Raw genomic sequence first — 22,638 nt, 5'->3', positions numbered from 1 at the left:
CTCTACTGCTGCTTCATACCTACATAAAATTATGGACATTGCTGAAAAGTTATATAAAATTTATAAACCACTTAAAAACCTTGTTATCGGGCGAGTTGGCCATGCTGTTAGGAGCACGCAGCTGCGAGCTCGCATCCAGGAGATAGTGTGTTCGAACCCCACTGTCGGCAGCCCTGAAGATGGATTTCCGTAGTTTCCCATTTTCACACCAGGCAAATGCTGGAGCTGTACCTTAATTAAGGCCACGGCCGCTTCCTTCCCATTCCTAGGCCTTCCCTGTCCCATCGTTGCCATAAGACCTATCTGTGCCAGGATGACGTAAAGCAACTTGAAAAAAAAAAATGTTTTTGATAAGACCACAAAAACATCTTTTTTTTTTCTTTCTGAATATTGAATTTTCACGACCGCTTTGTAATCGAAACCGACTTTCAACCTATTAGGTCGTGTTACGTACATTTAGTACGTGTTGAAGAGATGTTAAGTACAGAACAAAAATGGCCAACCAGACACCAGTGGGATCCGAACCCACAACCTCCCGATTTCGCGTCGGTTGCTCTACCAATTGAGCTATGGTGGCCTAGGCCATTGGAATTAACCTGTGAAGGTTTAAATGCCCGATCCGGCCGGGAATCGAACCAGTGACCCCTTGGACTAAGGCCAGCACACTAACCATTTAGCCTTTGAGTCAAACACAAAAATAAACTGAATAGTTCAGCAAATATAATGTGCAAAGCAGATAACTGACTGACATATTGGTAAATGAAAATTAGTTTCTCGTAACAGAAGAATGATGAAATTATGACACAGGCTGTAAATTTTTTCCCTTTTTTTCCTGGCACATTGGTGGGGTTCTGTGATGTGGCTGAGTGACCTAGGCCTAGTAACTACCGTATTTCACGGCATAATCGTCGCCACCGCGTAATCGTCGCATCCTTTATTTTCAATACAAAAATCGGACTTTAAACCTTTAATTACATAATCGTCGCACGTCCAAATTTTGTTCACTAATCTGGTTAAAAGGTAAATGGAACTGCAACGTAAGTTGCACATGAATGCGCAATTTAAATACGTGTATGGTTTATGGGCAATTTGGCAACACAGTCACGTTTGCGACATGTTGCACAACGTATAAATAAATAATACCGGTATATAATACGACGCATGGCTTACCGGTAGACTATCGGCAGTTTGACAACGTGGTCGCGAGACAGTGTACTATTTATTCACCACCTACATATTATGCTTACCGGTAGGCTATCGGCAGTTTGACAACGTGGTCGCGAGACAGTGTACTATTTAATCACCACCTACATATTATGAGTTCCCATTTGAAATACGTAAGGCTGTAAGTTATCGCTTATCGGCAACGTCGCCAGGAAATACCGGCTAGGTAGGTTGAATGGACCTCGAACCAGCCCTCAGATACAGGTAAAATTCCCTGACCCGGCCGTGAATTGAACCCGAGGCCTCCGTGTAAGGCTCCATGGGGCCGGCTCCTGTGTTATTGCGCACGAAGTGAAATCCAAGACGATAACGTAGATTTCCACGGAATTATTCAGCCGAATTATTTACGATGTCTCAGTTGTCATCGCTAAACTCTTATCTTACTACTACGTCATAAGTGTCCGGGCATGGGATGAAAACTTTTATCCAAGCAGTCAAGATAATTATTATCCAATGCTATTAAAGTTTTATTTTATAAACTCGTCAGTAATGTAATGTAAAATCATCAATAACTGGGAAGAAATATTAACCTAATTACCGTATGTTTAAAAGAAATTGAAAAAAATGAATGTTTGTTACTGACGTCTCGGAATACAGTCAACTATACAGTAGATGTACACCGCGCTAGCCAGAGCGAGCTTGCGAGCTTTGCGCATGCGCAGTAGTGTGTCGCAACCAACGAGCTAAACTGATAAATTGTTGCATGCTTCCTTGCTGCCTAACAGTATTGGCTGCTCTGGAATGGACAGATCACAGATGCATTTATTTGTTTCAGATTTACGTGATTACTGTAGACATGTGTGCGTGAGAATTTAAGTTTTTAATTTGTGTTTTGGGTGTTGGCAGAAATAATTTGTTTTAATAGTGAACAATTACGGAAAGTCATTTATATCGCAAAACATTAACGTGTGAAGCATTTATAAGCGATTATGGGTAAATATAGAAACTATTTTGCGGGCTTCAAGCTAAGCGTAATTGCCTTCGCTGAACAGCACGGGAACAGAGCTGCAGAAAGAAAATTTTCTGTGAGTGAAAAGTTGGTGCGTGACGGCGGAAAGTAAAAAAACAAGCTAAAAAGCACAAACCCTTCTAGACGCGCGTTTAGAGGTCCTAAAACAGAGAAGTTTCCTATAATTGACGAAGAAGTGTTTAGGTACGTCAGTGAAATACGTAACAATGGCTGCAGTGTATCATATGAAATGTTACAAATTAAGGGACAGGAGGTAGCGCGCAAACACAACATACCGGTAACTCAGTTTAAGGCGACTCGTGGGTGGATTAAGGGGTTCATGCGACGACACAATCTGTCAGTGCGAAGGAGAACAACACTAAGCCAAAAGTTGCCTGCTGATTACACGGACAAGATTGTAAATTTTCACCGATTTGTCATACGTTTGCGCAAGGAAACTTCGTACTTGCTTTCTCAAATCGGTAATGCCGATCAGACTCCAATCTTTTTTGATATGCCTCGCAACAGCACTATTGCGCTAAAAGGATCACGGAGTGTATTAATGAAAACTAGCGGTAGTGAGAAGATGCGATGCACGGCAATGCTGGCCATTACAGCTGACGGGAGAAAGTTGCCGCCTTACATCATTTTCAAGGGGAAAACGATGCCTAAGAATATGCACTAGACGGTTCCGAAGATGACGCAGTGTGGCAGGGAGACGAAGAATCTGATACTGGTATTAACAGAGGTGAGGACGGCGCATCAGATAGCGAAACCTGCGATAGCGACACCGAAGATTTGGAATAAATTGCGTACCGGTAAGTCCGCATTTCACAACAAAGCGATAATTTTTTGCAAGTGTAATATTTTAACTTTAATACTCAAATTAATGACAAATTAACTTAATACGTTCATTTTTATTTTCAGGTTGGAAAAACGTTCGCCGAATTGTTGCGAAAAATTATGAATTTTGTTTTAGACTATTTTAATTATTTTGATGTATAAACGCGAGTATTACGTGCATCTTAAATTTGTATCAAATACAATTTAGTTATAAATACATTTTTTGAGTAATACAAATACTGGTATTAAATATTCATCGTATAATGGTCGCACCCTACAATTTTTTTCGAAAATTTTGGTATAAAAAGTGCGACGATTATGCCGTGAAATACGGTAGTCTCGGGAGTTGGGATACCTGTTTGTATGGAATAGAAATTTCAGAGCTTTTTTCAGTCATGGGGACTATATGTAGCACCCAACATCACAGAAATTTACCTGGCATGCTTGGAGGGTTTTTAGCCTGCCTTGTGGTTATGGGAGTGATGGAGTCCTACTTGCATTTGATTTGCCAGGCGGTCCTTGCAAACACCTTGGCAATCAAAATGGAATTTGATAGTGTTATCACTATTACTGGAGGTTATGGGGAAAATGTAGGATTGGCCAAATCATCTAAGTTGATGATGGGTTTGGTGTTCAGATAAGGGGAGAAAACTAGAATGAGAGGCATTACACGACAAATATGCACCACGCTGGTCAATTACGTTCCTAATCCTGATATAGGCTACTGTAACACAACAAATATTAATATTCTTTCTACCTTTTCTTAACAAGTGTAAAAAAAAGGGAAAGGGCAGAGTGTGGTCTGGAATCAGGCACATAAATTAACAAATGATGCGGCTGAATTTGGTGGTTGCAAGAATTAGGATGAGAACTATCTCATGAGGATGAAGCAGACAAGTCTTGCAAAGCACAGAGCAGTAATGTAGTCATGATCAACCACAAGGAAAGGATATGATGGTGTTAATGGATGATTTTAGTGTAAGACTAGCTGATGTACCTGTGCTTTGCTACGGGATTCTCAGAAAGACTGACTTTGTGGTTTTCCTAACCTGAAATCAACATAGGTCATTACAAAAACGTAAGTATGAATGTAGCGATTAAAAGCAATGCTATCATATAAAACACTCGATCAAATGGAAAGCCGCACGTTGTATCACTTTTAACGAACAGTGCTGCGGTTAGATTGCGGTGCCAATCTAATAGTCCAAAGTTCCAGAGCTGGGATGACCAGGCCGCAACACTCATCTGCCATTATTCCGCTAAATATGCACACTGTTCATTCCAATCAGTGCCTCAGAGTAGGGATTGAATAGCCCGAATGCTATGATGATCCAGTGTGTTATGTACCAGTAGTATCAGAAAATTTATAAACCAGGGGAATGGCATGCTAAAGAAGAAAGTTATCTAACTCCCCAGCTACTTCCCATCAACATTCAGACCGGCTGTTACACTATGTACGTCTGAGCGAGTTGACCGTGTGGTTAGCGGTGCGCAGCTGTGAGCTTGCATCCGAGAGATAGTGGATTCGAACCCCATTGTCGGCAGCGCTGAAGATGGTATTCCGTGGTTTCCCACTTCCACATCAGTCAAATGCCGGTCCTGTACCTTAATTAAGGAATAAGGCACTCCTAGCCCTTTCCTATCCCATCGTCGCCATAAAACCTATCTATGTCGGTGCAACGTAAATCAAATAAAAAAATACTCTGCACGCAGCAGTAATCCTATCTACTGGAGATGAGGGGCAACAGAAAACACAAAGCACATCACGACAAACAATGGTCAATGTAATGTTATTGTTAATCAATGTTATGAGCTTTCTATATTGTAGGCCTTCACATTTAGTTTTCTTTCGACTCTGTGATTTATAAAATATTTTATACCATAAACTGTAGTTTCTTATTCTCTGACTTTACATACCGATTTTCATTAAATACTGTTTACCTATTTTCTCGTTACTCGGCGCTGATATGGACTTAGTAACAAAAATCCAAATTCATGAATATCTTTGTGATCATAGCCAGTACGCTAACAGTGAATAAGACATGAATAATAGGAAATTTAATACTATATAACCTTAGTTATGTAGCATTCATCGATTACACCTCTAATAAGAAATTTTTGAGAATTTCATTTTAGGCCTTCCCCTAAACTACCATTTCACTCAGCGTGAATAAAATAATTTACAGCCTAGACTATAGCGACTTATTTCCTGACTTTGCATACCGATTTTCATCAAGATAAGACTACTAATAACAATATTTGAGAATTAAATTTTAGGCCTTCCCCTAAACTACCATGTTTTTCAGCGTGAATATAATTATTGATAGCCTAGATTATAGCAACTTATTCCCCAACTTTGCATACCCATTTTCTTTAAAATACGACCACTAATAACATAAATAGTTGAGAATTCAATTTTAGGCCTTCCCCTAAGCTACCATTTCATTCAGCGTGAGCAAAATGATATATAGCCTAGATTGTAGAGGCTCATCCCCCGACTTCACATATCGATTTTCATTAGACCACTAATAACATAAATAGTTGAGAATTCAATTTTAGCCCTTCCCCTAAACTACCATTTCACTCAGCGTGAGCAAAATGATTTATAGCCTAGATTGTAGAGGCTCATCCCCCGACTTCACAAACCGATTTTCATTAAATTCTCTTCAACCGTTTTCTCGTGATGCGTGTACATACAGACAGACAGACAGACAGAAATTACGGAAAAGTAAAAAGTCCATTTTCTTGTTACTATGGACATGACCGATACAGAAATACCATTATTTTCAAATTCTGAGCAATGTACAGACAAAACTCTTATTTTATATATATAGATTTGGAATTAGAACTTTCAAGGATATGAGAAAATAATCAATCTAATAATATGTTGAAGATATGGAAGTTAATAGAAATGGGAAGCGTTTACTGGACTTCTGGATTAGTATTGGATTAGAGATTTCCAGTTCATTCTTCAGGCTAATCTCTTACACATGGGAGGTTAGGACTCCAAATCCAAAATAGATGTATCATAACTGACTTGGAATTTGGGAATATGTAGGTATTTAGAAATGTGTAGGTATTTAGGGTTTTTTTGGATAGTACAGGTTATAGTGACTGTATGTACAGTGTAGTCAAGTGCAGTCCAGCTGCCATGTTTTAGCCAAGTACTCAATTAGCTGATACACAAAGGAGAGTGATATGATTGTTCCTATAAAGAACAGACTAGTTCATTGATTTAAGATGATGCTTATTTTGCTTATACTGTATATATACTGTGTGTGTATATATGTACATATATATAAACTTAAGATGTTGTTTCAAGGAACAGGGAAAAAGAACGTGTTAAGAGAGAAAACGTACTGATGAATATACGAATAAAAACCAACCAATAGGAATATGGAAACGCTAGATAAATTTTTTTTTTTCCATCATGAGGGCATTTTACGTCTTGTATCCGAGGGTGCAGTGAAAACTATAGGCCTATCGACCTTTTCTAAAGATGCGAGGAAAGTATTAAAAGGTGTCAAAAACACAAGAGAACAGATATGAAAACTAGTACACAGGGGCTAACAAAAATATTGAAATACTAGCTGATGTACCCGCGCTTCGTTGCCGAATTCTAAGAAAGACTGTTTTTGTGGTTTTCCTAACTGCAGTTAGTTAACTTAGGCCGTTTCGAAAATGTAGGAATGTAGGGATTAAAAGCAATGTTATCATAAAATACCCGCTCAAATGAAAAACCGCACATTTTCTCACTTTTAACGAACAGTACTACGGTGCCGATCTAACAGTTCCAAAGTTCCAGTGCTGGTATGACCAGGCTGCAGACGGCCGTTAACACTCCTCTGGCATTATTGCATCAAATATGCACACTGCTCATTCCAATCAGTGCCTCAGGGTAGGGATTGAATAGCTCGAATGCTATGATGAACCAGTGTGTTACGTACCAGTAGTATCAGAAAATGTATGAACCAGAAGAGTGACAAGTTTAAGAAGAAAGTTATCGAACTTCCCTGCTACTTGCCACCAATATTCAGGCAGGCTGTTGTACTCGGTACAACCGGGCGAGTTGGCCATGATGTTAGGGACTCTCACCTGTGACTTTGCATTTGGGAGGTAGTGGGTTCGAAAACCACTGTCGACAGCCCTGTAGATGATTTTCCATGGTCTCCCATTTTCACACCAGGCTGATGCTAGGGCTTATAGTTATGAATTTCATTGGTTCCGTATTGAAGTGGGATTACAACAAAATTAAATTCTTTCAAGGTCCACCTATTCAATACAATGATGTTTTATTGTGATTTAATCACATGTCAAATAGTCAAATGGTACTAGTTTCGGCATCTATGTGCCATCATCAGCCTTGAGTACAAATTAAAACAAGATATATATTCCTAAAACATCTAAAACACATTTTAACACATTATAAAATAACATACAATTAATGTGGTGATACATGAAATACGATAAAATTATGATACAATTGGTGTGATATAAAATTCTTAAAGTTCCGGCTGTTCGTTACATAATTTCAGTCTGTGTGCATCCGGGATAAGTGAATTTTTACAGTTGTATGCTGTCTATGTGAATGACATTTGTTCCTTTAGATATTAGGTGGTTCCAGGGAAGTTTACTTTGATCATGTAAGATCGTGATGTATTTAGAGATGAATTCCCACTTCAATTTGAACCTGAAGGAGAAAATAGCTAAGTTAGATGTTGGAAGCAATGTATGGAAGTTACTAGAAACATTAGAATCGTTAAATGATGATTGACTCACCTTGAGCAGCATGTGAACGTGTTGTTACACAGACGGAGCCGGACGAAGTGTGTGAGCAACGGTAAAGGAGGCTAGGGGAAGGCGAGGGGAAGGAAGGAGGCGGAGCACTTGCGGGGGAATGGAACTAAGGCGGGGCGGAAGGATGGGGTAGTGGGGGTAATTGACGGGAGTGTGTATTCTGGATTACTTGGAAAATCGAGCTGTTTTTCGATAGTTTGGTATTTTTAAGCCGATCGATTAAAAGATCAAAAAGGATATTGGGTTTCTCGTAAATCTCATTTAAATTATAATTGGGGTTAAAATATTGGTCGCAGTTGATGTAACAACTTTCAATGATATTCATTGTGGGTCCCTTGTTTACTGTTTGAAGAACTTCCATATCTTGTTCAATGTCGGTAAATTTGTGATTAGTGTCATGCATATGTACACCCATGGCAGAGAACTTATTGTGTCTCATCGCGTTGACGTGTTCCGAATATCTAATCACAAAGTTGCGTCCTGTTTGACCTATGTAGGAGCTACTGCATTCATTGCATTTTGGTCTATATATTCCAGATTTGGAGTAGATACTGGGGGTATTGATCGATGCAGAGTTGTGTAAAATTTCGGAAGTTCTATTGTTAGTTTTGAATAAAATTCTTACGTTGTGTTTTCGGAAAAGGTTGGTGATTTTGTGGACGTCATTATTATAAGTGAAGGTGGTTCAAATATGAGTTTTTTCTTATTCTTTTATGAGTTTGGTTTTAGGCTGGTACCTATATTTGTTTATTATTTGTTCTATAAACTGCCTGCTGTACCCATTGAACTTAGCAATTGCCCTTATGGTATTAAGTTCATTATTTAGATCTTTCTTTGCCATGGGTATGGCGAAGGCTCGATATACCATGCTATTGTATACTGCACGTTTGTGCATTATGGGATGTATGGAATCTTTGTGTATAGTGTTAGCAGTTTGTGTAGGTTTCCTGTATATTTTGTAAGACAGGCCAGATGTATTTCTAATAATAGTTATATCTAGAAAATTGATTGCTTTATTGGTTTCTGACTCTAGTGTGAATTTAATGTATGGGTCAATATTATTCAAGTCTTGAAGAGTGGATTCCGCGTTCTTGATTGATTCATCCATAATGACGAATGTGTCGTCCACATATCTAGCCCACATTAGAATATTTGGAAAGTTGTTATTATTGATTTTTGTATGTTCTAAGTTATCTAAATAAATATTAGCCAAAATTCCTGATGAAGGTGATCCCATCGCCAGTCCATTCTGTTGATATATAATTTTGTCGAAAACAAAGAAATTATTGTTGATGACCAGGTTTAGAAGCTGAATGAAATCTTGTATTTCTAGTTTGCTAAGAGAACTATATTTACTTCGATTATTTTCAATGATTTTTGGAAGTTTAGAAATTGGTATGCTCGGGTACATATTTTCTATGTCAAAGGAGCGGAATACACACTCCCGTCAATTACCCCCACTACCCCATCCTTCCGCCCCGCCTTAGTTCCATTCCCCCGCAAGTGCTCCGCCTCCTTCCTTCCCCTCGCCTTCCCCTAGCCTCCTTTACCGTTGCTCACACACTTCGTCCGGCTCCGTCTGTGTAACAACACGTTCACATGCTGCTCAAGGTGAGTCAATCATCATTTAACGATTCTAATGTTTCTAGTAACTTCCATACATTGCTTCCAACATCTAACTTAGCTATTTTCTCCTTCAGGTTCAAATTGAAGTGGGAATTCATCTCTAAATACATCACGATCTTACATGATCAAAGTAAACTTCCCTGGAACCACCTAATATCTAAAGGAACAAATGTCATTCACATAGACAGCATACAACTGTAAAACTTCACTTATCCCGGATGCACACAGACTGAAATTATGTAACGAACAGCCGGAACTTTAAGAATTTTATATCACACCAATTGTATCATAATTTTATCGTATTTCATGTATCACCACATTAATTGTATGTTATTTTATAATGTGTTAAAATGTGTTTTAGATGTTTTAGGAATATATATCTTGTTTTAATTTGTACTCAAGGCTGATGATGGCACATAGATGCCGAAACTAGTACCATTTGACTATTTGACATGTGATTAAATCACAATAAAACGTCATTGTATTGAATAGGTGGACCTTGAAAGAATTTAATTTTGTTGTATTGCTGGGGCTGTACCATAATTAATGCCAAGCCCGCTTCCTTTCCACTCCTAGCCCTTTCCTATCCTATCGTCGCCATAATACCTATCTGTGTCAGTGTGACATAAAGCAAATAAAAAAGAAATACTCGGTATATAGCAGTAATCCCATCTATCGGACATGACTGGCAACAGAAGACACAAAGCACATCACAACAAACAATGGTTAATGTAATGTTATTATTGTTCAATATTATGAGCTTTCTGTATTGTAGGCTTTCACATTTAGTTTTCTTTTGACTCTGTGATATTGGGGCGTCTTTTGAAATTATTTACAGCGTAGACTGTAGTTCTTTATTCCCTGACTTTACATAACAGATTTTCATTAAATTCTGTCTATCCGTTTTCTCGTGATTTGGTGCTGATACGGACTTAGCAACAAAAATCCAAATTCATGGATATCACTGTTATCATAGCCAGTACGGTAAAAATGTATAAACCGGGCGAGTTGGCCGTGCGCGTAGAGGCGCGCGGCTGTGAGCTTGCATCCGGGAGATAGTAGGTTCGAATCCCACTATCGGCAGCCCTGAAAATGGTTTTCCGTGGTTTCCCATTTTCACACCAGGCAAATGCTGGGGCTGTACCTTAATTAAGGCCACGGCCGCTTCCTTCCAACTCCTAGGCCTTTCCTATCCCATCGTCGCCATAAGACCTATCTGTGTCGGTGCGACGTAAAGCCCATAGCAAGGAAGGAAAAATGTATAAGACATAAATGATCGTAAATTTAATGCTGTACAGTATAACTTTAGTAATGTAGTATTTGTCGATAGGACCACTAATAACACAAATATTTGAGAATTAAATTTTAGGCCTTCCCCTAAACTACTATTTGTTTCAGCGTGAATAAGAATATTTATGGCCTAGATTGTAGCGACTTGTTTTCCGACTGTACATACCGATTTTCATTAAATTTTCTTCAGCCGTTTTCTCTGATGCGTGTACGTACATACATACATACATACATACATACATACATACATACATACATACATACATACATACATACATACATACAGTAGAACCTCGATAATACGAAATTGTTTAATTCAAAATCCCGCCTAATTCGAAGAAGCTCTCGTTCCCGGAAACATGAGATACAGTTTTGCATGTTATTTAAATTGTTTAATTCGAAATACGGATAATTCGTAATTCGAAGTACAATGTCGGCCCCATTACCGAAATTGACTTTTAATTCGAAACTGCCTTTACAGCTTAAAACAATAGTATGTTACAGAGTAATTTCAACTCTTAATTTATCCGCGTCCTAGTAGAACGCGTGTTCCGGAACGTAGCTTTCCGCACCTACTTTGGTGGGTCTACAGTGCGCTTCATGATTGCTAAGTTGAATGAAATGGGAATTCTTTTGTATTCAACCTTTTAAGGAATGCCATAATATCACGCAACAGGCAGTGTGCGGAAAAACAGAATCCGCGAACACTGGCGATGCCGACAGTTGACGAAAAAAAGTGGCTCATATACGGTAATAAATTCGTAGGCTCGAACGATATTGTCATTGCCGACAAAACTGCATTGCTTTATTTTAATGCGAGCCCAAACGGTCTTAGGTTTTAAAGGAGAAATTGCCAGCTGGGGAATCTTACAAGGGTCGGGGATGGCGGTCATTGTAGTGCGTTGCAATGCACATGGAAGCAAGAAACTTTATCCCCTCGTCATAGGAAAGTTCGATAAGCCACAATGTTTTAAGCGCGCCGGGCACTTTCCATGCCAGTACAAAGCATCTAAACATGCAAACAGTACAGAAATCCAAAAAATAATGCATTATGTCTATCCGTTTTCTCGTGATTTGGTGCTGATACGGACTTAGCAACAAAAATCCAAATTCATGGATATCACTGTTATCATAGCCAGTACGGTAAAAATGTATAAACCGGGCGAGTTGGCCGTGCGCGTAGAGGCGCGTGGCTGTGAGCTTGCATCCGGGAGATATCCTAGTCTTCGAATTGTGTGATTTTTTCTTTCGTTGCATGAGGTTATGTTTGTCAGTGATTTATCCAAGTGCATTATTTGAACATTGTAAATGCACCTTGTTGGATTCATTTCGGAAATAGTTGTTTACATGGCATTCGAAAGGTTTAAATTGTGAATCGAGGTGATTGCATGTATTAATGGGTCTTAGAACACTTTGTGACGCAGCAAGTGTTTACATTTCTGAAGTACGAGAGAAGTGCCATGGCGGGAAATCGTACAAGGATAGAGTCATAGGAAAGTTCGATTTTAAGGGCATCGGGTGCTTTCTGTGTGAATACAAGGCATCTAAAATGCATACATTATAATCTAATGAATAAAGCACCTGCACATGGGAGCCAGCATAGATTTCTCCTCTTCTGTGAATCATGCATTTTTTCTTTCTTTCTTTCTTTCTTTCTTTCTTTCTTTCTTTCTTTCTTTCTTTCTTTCTCTGCATGAGGTTATGTTTGCCAGTGAGATATCCAAGTGCATTATTTGAATACTGTAAATGCACCTTCTTGGATACATTTTGGAAATAGTCCTTTTTTCATGGCATTTGAAAGGTATAAACTGTGAATCAAGGTTAACTGCATGCAGTAACGGCCCTTAGAACATTTTGTAACGCGGCAAGAGTTTGTACTTCTGAATTGCGAATTGACGGTTAATTCGAAATCACGTAATTCGAAGTCCGATTTTTGAGTCCCAACGACTTCGAATTAACGAGGTTTTACTGTACATACATACATACAGACAGACAGACAGACAGACAGACAGACAGACAGACACACACAGAAATTACGGAAAATTAAAAAGTGCATTTTCTTGCTACTATGGACACGACTGATACAGAAATACCATCCTTTTTAAATTCTGAGCAATGTACAGACAAAACTTTTATTTTATATATATATATATATATATTATTGCAGATCACACTCTTTCTAAAACAAATGTTAGTAGGAGTCTTTTATTTTGGAGCAGTGGGTTATTAAACATTATTTTCTGGTCACAGTCTTAGACAATGAATTGGCGGTTACACTCGACTATCTGCAACTGCGAGGAATGACTTTGGCCGCCATTTTGAATCAAACAAAACTTCGACTATCTTGAGTGATAGTCAAAACTCAAAGGTGCGAGTTTCAACATTCGCGACCTCTGCACGCTTATACCAGTCCACTTTCTGGCAGATTTTAATTATGTCTTCATTATTAAGGAATTTTACATTTTCCATATCCATAAGTAGGCATTACACGCTAAATATGGACCACACTAGTCAATTTCACGTAATTACGTTCCTAATCCTGATATAGGCTACCGTTATGCACGACAAATATTAACTACGCTTCACTATACCACTCAACACACAATACATTTCTACCTTCTGAATGGAACGCAAAATAAAAGCACAAACAGGCTCACTCTACTATTCAGCAATCTCGTTGCTAACCAGCAAGCAAAACTGAACAATTCTGAGGTTAACGGGTTGTTCCCCGAAAGTGCAACTTATCCTTTGAAGTTCAGGAAGGCCTTTTCCTGTAATCACGCAACTGTGGCGACAGCTCTTACCTGAGTTGGAAATCAGGTTTGTTTCAGATGATGATGATGATGCTTGTTGTTTAAAGGGGCCTAACATCGAAGGTCATCGGCCCTGTTTCAGAAGAGATGACAAATACAGTAATATTAACAGGTGTAGGAAAAGTGTGATCATATTAAGCAGTATTAGTGAAAATTCGTGACACGATAAGTGAGGTATTTTTTTATATAGATTTATTACGATGTGAATCGGGACTTCAAAATTACGACGTGCTAAGTGGGAAAACTTGTTAATGAAGAACACACTAACAAGGTTTTGCTGTGTATATGTTAGTATTTGTTATATTCAGTCTGACTACCTGACATAAGGTTTCAAAATTTAATTTACTGTACTTCTCCAAATCCAAGACAACCCTGAATGCAAGATGACCCCCAACTTTTTCCTTTAAAAAATTAAATCAGGCTTCAATGCTTTGTGAAATCATATGAACATCTTTTTTATACAGAACACATTTTTGCACTATCTCTGTCTTCACGCCAACGCTGAACATTGGCTTTAGTTATGCCATATTTTCTTGTGGCTGCGCAATTATTCATTTCCACATGTTTAAATCATTCAGTTAAAATTGGCATCATAATGTCGACGAGAACCTGTTGAAAATTTGCTGGCAATACATATTTCACGTGTCTTCATAATACAACAGTCCATTGCAAAAAGCTTTCTATAACACTGTTAATATTACTAAGCATCGGGTACAGTAGACGCGTTATAACTCTACCACTAAGTAGCAGTGCCTTTCTAAGAATTTGATGGTTCACATGTTTTGATGACATTCTGCAGATTTGAGAAATGTTTTTGTAGAAGCTAATAGGATGTTGTTCTCTCTTCACTATTTCTCGAGAACAAGTGATGTTACACAGAGGCACTGTACAACCGGTTGCCGTGACTAGCGATATATAATAAAGACATGAATGATGGAGTTCATGTGTGTACGTACGGGGTGGAGGGAAGCAGTGTGGTTACCATGGTAGCTGCCAGTGTTGTTCAGTACTGTAAAATGTCTTAAGATGCACTCATTAAAATTATATCTTTTTCAGGTAGATTTTTTTTTTAAAAATTACATTTACCGGGCAAGTTGGCCATGCGGTTAGGGGCGCGTGGCTGTGAGCTTGCATCCGGGAGACAATGCAGTGTTCTCCCCAGAAAATTTCGTCAGCTGGGTTGCAGGAATAAGTAGCCGGGCGGGGAATACTACGTACAAAATGATTGATAACATTTCGATTTAGTTCCCTCAAGGAATTATTAATATCAATGCCAAAATTAAACTACGCAATTTAGTGTTATCTCAAATTAAATCATAACGGAGTATTTTGAACGACTAGTGTTCTACTGTTCATTCACAATCGTATACCACCGGGGCTTACTACTCGGTTTGTGCTCTCGGCGGGAATCGAGTACCCGCATGCGATTCGATGCTAATACAGACCCCGCTCGCACACAACATTCAGTCATAATCAAGCTGAACATTCAACCAAGATGAACATTTGAATTCTGATGTAATTATGCGGACAAGAACATAGGTTTATAATTCGAATAAACAATTTTATACTATTTGCATTTCCAGTATTTGGGAGATAGTGGGTTCGAACCCCACTGTCGACAGCCCTGAAGATGGTTTTCCGTGGTTTCCCAGTTTCACACCAGGCAAATGCCGGGCTGTACCTTAATTAAGGCCACGGCCGCTTCCTTCTCACTGCTAGCCCTTTCCTGTCCCATCGTCGCCATAAGACCTATCTGTGTCGGTGCGACGTAAAGCAAATAGCAAAAAAACAAAAAAAAAAACCTATTTGCATTTTAATTTGGAACATCGAATGACTGAAATATGTATTAATATTATGTGACTAGCTCTAGGTTATGTTAGCCGGGCGGTCTGTAAAAACAGCAGGGCGGTGCGCCCATTAAAAAGGTCGTAGGGAGAACACTGCAATGGGTTCGAATCCGACTATCGGCAGCCCTGAAGATGGTTTTCCGTGGTTTCACATTTTCACACCAAGCAAATGCTGGGGCTGTACCTTAAGGCCACGGCCGCTTCCTTCCAACTCCTAGACCTTTCCTATCCCATCGTCGCCATAAGACCTATCTGTGTTGGTGCGACGTAAAGCCACTAGCAATATATATATATACTGAATTAGTTTTGACTGACTGAAAGAACCTCGCAGTTATAGATTAAATATTTACATGCATTTTGCTTATTCACTAGTAAGTTTTCTTGTGTAATGAGTTTTCTTTCCTATTCTCCTGCAGAAATGTCTCAACGAGGTTTTACTGTATTTGATCTCAAAAATATGACTTGCCTTTTGTGGTTATGCTGTGCCAGTGAAATTTTTCAGGAGTGTTCACCAGTTAGTTCACTGTTGGGCTCACAGTTGATGTAAATCTGAACATTATGTAGCCATTTATTTTAATCAAACTTTACCGAGCTCGATAGCTGCAGTCGCTTAAGTGCGGCCAGTATCCAGTATTCAGGAGATAGTAGGTTCGAACCCCACTGTCGGCAGCCCTGAAAATGGTTTTCCGTGGTTTCCCATTTTCACACCAGGCAAATGCTGGGGCTGTACCTTAATTAAGGCCACGGCCGCTTCCTTCCCACTCCTAGCCCTTCCCTGTCCCGTCGTCACCATAAGACCTATCTGTGTCGGTGCGACGTAAAGCAACTAGCAAAAAAAAAATTTAATCAAACTTTCAAAAATGTCATTTGTCTTTTCAAAGAAAAATCACAAATGTATCTATTAATCAAAAGTAATGAATCCACTAGAGTCCACTAGGAAATATGTCCTTAAAATTGCTAATTAGGATCTTCCTGCAGTTATATATCAAAGGTTTTGTTGCCACAAATTTCATAAAATCAGTGAGAACTTAAGGCAGTTCCAAGTATTGAAGAACATGCTGATAGTTTGTTCTTGAATGTTTTTTTGTTGCAGAGATCTCAAAAGTGACAACATCTTACTTGATCTATCAGAGGGTGATAGTGTTTGTCCACTATTGGTTGTAACAGACTTTGGATGCTGCCTAGCAGATCGTGTGCACGGGCTTCAGTTACCATATCATTCCCCTGATACTGACAAGGGAGGAAACACTGCACTGATGGCACCAGAGGTTGGTTGTACATTTTGAATTAAATTAGAACTGTTATGCGGATACTGTGAATTGCAGAGGTGTAAGAAGGTGCTGGGGTGAATGGGTGGACAGAGAAAAGTTCGAAGTATAATTTAAAACACTAAAATTTGAAATTTTATTTCTTTCCTTTTTTTTTTTTCCTTGACATTAAACTTTGATAAACAACAACAATTGAGGAACTTGTCAACTCGAATAACAGGAATGATTAAAATTCAGGTACGCAGTAAGTTGCAGAATGAGTTTGTTGCTCCAACGTTACACTACTGTATTCAAAAGAGCAACTGTGCTCTATTCGATTACCACTCTAGGAGACTGCGCTCCAAAACTTATTACAATCTAGTCTCTCCAAGGCACAATTTTCTTATTCAAACAGTAGGTAAACCTCAGAAACAGAATTCACTGTCTTTACTGCTCGACAGTCTGATCCACAGTAGACTGTGAGTAAGAAAAGGATTAAACAGAAGCAGTAAGTGCCCATTCTAAGTGGCCTTAGTGGTCAGAAGAAAAGGTTTAAAAAATCGGCCATAAACAAAATGCTAGGAGGCTTAACTCTTGCACTCCCTTTGAAATATATTCTGAAACACTTAAGATTCTATATGGGCCTATGGTCATCAGTTACAGAGGTTAAGCCTATACTGGAGAGGGTGAAGAGACAGAGAAAAATATTAAGTTCCAAAAGGAGAGATAAAATTTAAAGTTTTACAAACTCGTGGTTGCCCCAATACAAAGTTGAATGGGAATTAAAAGAAGGTTAACACTCTTTATTCTCTTAAGTTACATTTTTCCCAGGAAAGATTTGAATAAAGCCCTTAGACTTGCTTCAAAATTTACATTTAAAAGATATTGAACTTCAGAAATTTTGCATTAAGAATGAATTTTGAAACCTTTGCTCAAGTCAGTTATTTTTAGCTATCACATGTTTAAAAGATGTCAGCCATTACCTAGAGCTGGTGGGCCTTCCCATGGCGGGCAAGGCTTTCTGCTGCCTCTACTACTTATGCACTCTAGACCGGAGAGATGAAGAAAAAAACATGGCCCCAAAACCCCTAACTTTTATAGCAGAGGAGAAAGTTCCAGAACTCTCTGGGCCAATGGTCTGTACACACCCTCACTTTTCTGATTGGCTAATAATTTCATGAAGAAGGAAGAGAGAGAAGTGCTTAGTAATCTTCGAACACACAAATCTACAAATACTTCAGTTTAGAAAACTTAGAAATACCAGAATTCCTTTGAAAATTGTCTATCCTCCCACCAGATTAAAGTTCAGAACTTCTTCTAATACACAGTTCCAAGGTTCACATCACAGATGGCCTTGTGAAAGGCGCTTAGTTTAAATGTACGGAGAAGGTGTACCTCGGGTACAATAACTATAATTATTAAAAACTAAACGGTGAATACAGTGGAACCTCGATAAATTGAACCCCTATTATTGGATAACTTGGATATAACTTATTTCTCAAATGATCTGGCTATTCATTATGCAAGTCAAAATCTTGTAACCTCAATTTATTGATATCTTAAAGCTCAATTTGTGTCCCAGTTATTAAATATATTCTACTTCATTCTTTAAGCAGACACTTACTAGAGACCTATTGCAGTGCAGATTGTCCTCAGAGTGTCAGTTTTCTTCCATCACAGTTATTATCCCTTATACCAGTCAGTAATGTGAAATAAATTTACCATGTCAATTCATTGCAAGATGGAGAAATGAAAGAGAAAATTAAACATACATGTGACAGTGAAAATTATCGGTTTGAGGCAGGAGCTGGGTCTTCTGTACATCTACATTCCGTTACTTAATGTTCACTAACCTGTTTAATTATTTATTTACAGTAGAAACCCGCTATAGCAAGTACGGCATATATAGCGAGTACTCCATTGTAACGACAACTTCTTTTCTGTCATCTAAAAATTCCTGTATTAAACTGTGAATTATTCTTTGGTTACAGCGATAACCCTATCACTGATACATCCATTATTACAAGCGATTAAGCGTGGGTTATTTTTTCTGTTATAGATATTTATGCACTCCAGCGAATATATTGAATGCGAACGATCAACTTCGTTATAGTTTTCGTGCTATGTGCATTAGCAGGCTCTCTCGTCAACATTCAAACTCAAAAGTGATGTCAGAGTCGATTAGCAATACTCGTCAACTGTTGTTCTGTAAACACAATACGTTTCCGTATTAAATGCGTAAATTGTGTGGCTGATAGAAGTAGTTAACTCTTATAAACAGAGGCTGAAATAAACTCTCGCTTACCGTATTTCACGGCATAATCGTCGCCACCGCGTAATCGTCGCATCCTTTATTTTCAATACAAAAATCGGACTTTAAACCTTTAATTACATAATCATCGCACGTCCAAATTTTGTTCACTAATCTGGTTAAAAGGTAAATGGAACTGCAACGTAAGTTGCACATGAATGCGCAATTTAAATACGTGTGTGGTTTATGGGCAATTTGGCAACACAGTCACGTTTGCGACATGTTGCACAACGTATAAATAAATAATACCGGTATATGTACGACGCATGGCTTACCGGTAGACTATCGGCAGTTTGACAACGTGGTCGCGAGACAGTGTACTATTTATTCACCACCTACATATTATGCTTACCGGTAGGCTATCGGCAGTTTGACAACGTGGTCGCGAGACAGTGTACTATTTATTCACCACCTACATATTATGAGTTCCCATTTGAAATACGTAAGGCTGTAAGTTATCGCTTATCGGCAACGTCGCCAGGAAATACCGGCTAGGTAGGTTGAATGGACCTCGAACCAGCCCTCAGATACAGGTAAAATTCCCTGACCCGGCCGTGAATTGAACCCGAGTCCTCCGTGTAAGAGGCAAGCACGCTACCCCTACACCATGGGGCCGGCTCCTGTGTTATTGCGCACGAAGTGAAATCCAAGACGATAACGCAGATTTCCACGGAATTATTCAGCCGAATTATTTACGATGTCTCAGTTGTCATCGCTAGACTCTTATCTTACTACTACGTCATAAGTGTCCGGGCATGGGATGAAAACTTTTATCCAAGCAGTCAAGATAATTATTATCCAATGCTATTAAAGTTTTATTTTATAAACTCGTCAGTAATGTAATGTAAAATCATCAATAACTGGGAAGAAATATTAACCTAATTACCGTATGTTTAAAAGAAATTGAAAAAAATGAATGTTACTGACGTCTCGGAATACAGTCAACTATACAGTAGATCTACACCGCGCTAGCTAGAGCTCCGGTTTGTGAGCTTTGCGCAAGCGCAGTAGTGTGTCGCAACCAACGAGCTAAACTGATAAATTGTTGTATGCTTCCTTGCTGCCTAACAGTATTGGCTGCTCTGGAATGGACAGATCACATGCATTTATTTGTTTCAGATTTACGTGATTACTGTAGACATGTGTGCGTGAGAATTTAAGTTTTTAATTTGTGTTTTGGGTGTTTGCAGAAATAATTTGTTTTTATAGTGAACAATTACGGAAAGTCATTTATATCGCAAAACATTAACGTGTGAAGCATTTATAAGCGATTATGGGTAAATATAGAAACTATTCTGCGGGCTTCAAGCTAAGCGTAATTGCCTTCGCTGAACAGCACGGGAACAGAGCTGCAGAAAGAAAATTTTCTGTGAGTGAAAAGTTGGTGCGTGACTGGCGGAAAGTAAAAAAACAAGCTAAAAAGCACAAACCCTTCTAGACGCGCGTTTAGAGGTCCTAAAACAGGGAAGTTTCCTATAATTGACGAAGAAGTGTTTAGGTACGTCAGTGAAATACGTAACAATGGCTGCAGTGTATCATATGAAATGTTACAAATTAAGGGACAGGAGGTAGCGCGCAAACACAACATACCGGTAACTCAGTTTAAGGCGACTCGTGGGTGGATTAAGGGGTTCATGCGACGACACAATCTGTCAGTGCGAAGGAGAACAACACTAAGCCAAAAGTTGCCTGCTGATTACACGGACAAGATTGTAAATTTTCACCGATTTGTCATACGTTTGCGCAAGGAAACTTCGTACTTGCTTTCTCAAATCGGTAATGCCGATCGGACTCCAATCTTTTTTGATATGCCTCGCAACAGCACTATTGCGCTAAAAGGATCACGGAGTGTATTAATGAAAACCAGCGGTAGTGAGAAGTTGCGATGCACGGCAATGCTAGCCATTACAGCTGACGGGAGAAAGTTGCCGCCTTACATCATTTTCAAGAGGAAAACGATGCCTAAGAATACACAGTTTCCCCGTGGAATTCATGTACGAGTGCAACCAAAGGGTTGGATGGACGTAGAACTCATGCTGGACTGGGTTAAAACTGTGTGGAATAGAAGACCTGGTGCACTACTAAAACAACCAGCTCTGCTTGTTTTAGATAGTTTCCGAGGTCACCTCGTGAACGAAGTGAAGCAAATTCTCACTACAAATAAGACACGACAGTTAGTCAATCCTGGTGGCCTAACATCTGCTTTGCAGCCACTAGACGTATGTGTTAATAAACCCTTTAAAGACCACTTACGTCGATTTTACAACGAGTGGATGATGAGCGGCGATCAGCAATTGACGCCCGCCGGAAATATCAGGCGTCCACCCTTGGACTTGTTATGCTCGTGGGTGAAGAAGAGTTGGGATCTTATACCACCTGAACTAGTCTCCAAGAGCTTCAAAAGGACTGGGATTTCGAATGCACTAGACGGTTCCGAAGATGACGCAGTGTGGCAGGGAGACGAAGAATCTGATACTGGTATTAACAGAGGCGAGGACGGCGCATCAGATAGCGAAACCTGCGATAGCGACACCGAAGATTTGGAATAAATTGCGTACCGGTAAGTCCGCATTTCACAACAAAGCGATAATTTTTTGCAAGTGTAGACCTAATATTTTAACTTTAATACTCAAATTAATGACAAATTAACTTAATACGTTCATTTTTATTTTCAAGTTGGAAAAACGTTCGCCGAATTGTTGCGAAAAATTATGAATTTTGTTTTAGACTATTTTAATTATTTTGATATATAAACGCGAGTATTACGTGCATCTTAAATTTGTATCAAATACAATTTAGTTATAAATACATTTTTTGAGTAATACAAATACTGGTATTAAATATTCATCGTATAATGGTCGCACCCTACAATTTTTTTCGAAAATTTTGGTATAAAAAGTGCGACGATTATGCCGTGAAATACGGTATTTTAATCTTAAATACTGAAATTAAGTAAGAATGTGATACACCTCAAAATACGGCACAGAGTGGATGACTCGTTTTAGAGGTTAGTTTATTCAGTAAAACCTCGTTTGGACGTTTCTGCAGGGGACAAAGTAAGATGGTGTATCAAGGTACTATTGAATACACGAATCAAAACTATCAAACATGTCCTGTGTGTTAATGTGACTTAATAAACAAATACAGTGAATTTTGTATTGAGAAGGTGGACTCTCAAGGACCTTTAATTTCTTCACAATTAATGAGTCTCAGTACAGATCAAATAATTTTTGTAATGTACAAATACAGGCATGTCTGAAAATAACATATCAAGTGTTTATTGTTCACTTATCTATAAAATCTGTATCTGAGTTTGTCATTGGTATTTACCTATTTCAGCACATTTCAAATTTAAAATATTTGCCAATTTCAGTTCATATTATCTGGGTTTTTGGAATAGTGGGCTTCAGATTAACAAGGTTCCACTGTATATGTCAGAGAAAAAATAATTCTCTTGTGAGAGATCCCTTTGTATTTAGTCCTTTCGAGTATGAGGACCTCATGAGGTCATTAGAGTTCTCATGAATTTTTACACATTACAGTAGAAGTCCGTTACAGCGAGAATTCATAACGGCAAGAAATTTACTCGCTGTGATGAATTGTCGTTATATCCAGTTTTTCGTAAAAGTTGGGGAAAAGGCCCATACACATTAAAATCGGTATGAAACTGTAATCATTTTGTTCCTAAACT

General features: G+C 38.7%; 1 protein-coding gene across 1 annotated transcript in view; it reads left to right on the top strand.

The window, feature by feature from the left end:
* The window catches only part of Pink1 (PTEN-induced putative kinase 1), a 139,703-nt gene that overhangs the window by 75,219 nt on the left and 41,846 nt on the right, over positions 1–22,638 (top strand). The window contains exon 6 of the mRNA XM_067150067.2: positions 16,483–16,657. Coding sequence (XP_067006168.2) covers positions 16,483–16,657 — 175 coding nt within the window. The remainder of the gene's footprint in view (positions 1–16,482; positions 16,658–22,638) is intronic.

The sequence above is a fragment of the Anabrus simplex genome, chromosome 6 (assembly GCF_040414725.1).
Source record: "Anabrus simplex isolate iqAnaSimp1 chromosome 6, ASM4041472v1, whole genome shotgun sequence".
Classification (NCBI taxonomy): Eukaryota; Metazoa; Arthropoda; class Insecta; order Orthoptera; family Tettigoniidae; genus Anabrus; species Anabrus simplex.
This window is presented reverse-complemented; position numbering and strand designations above follow the sequence as displayed.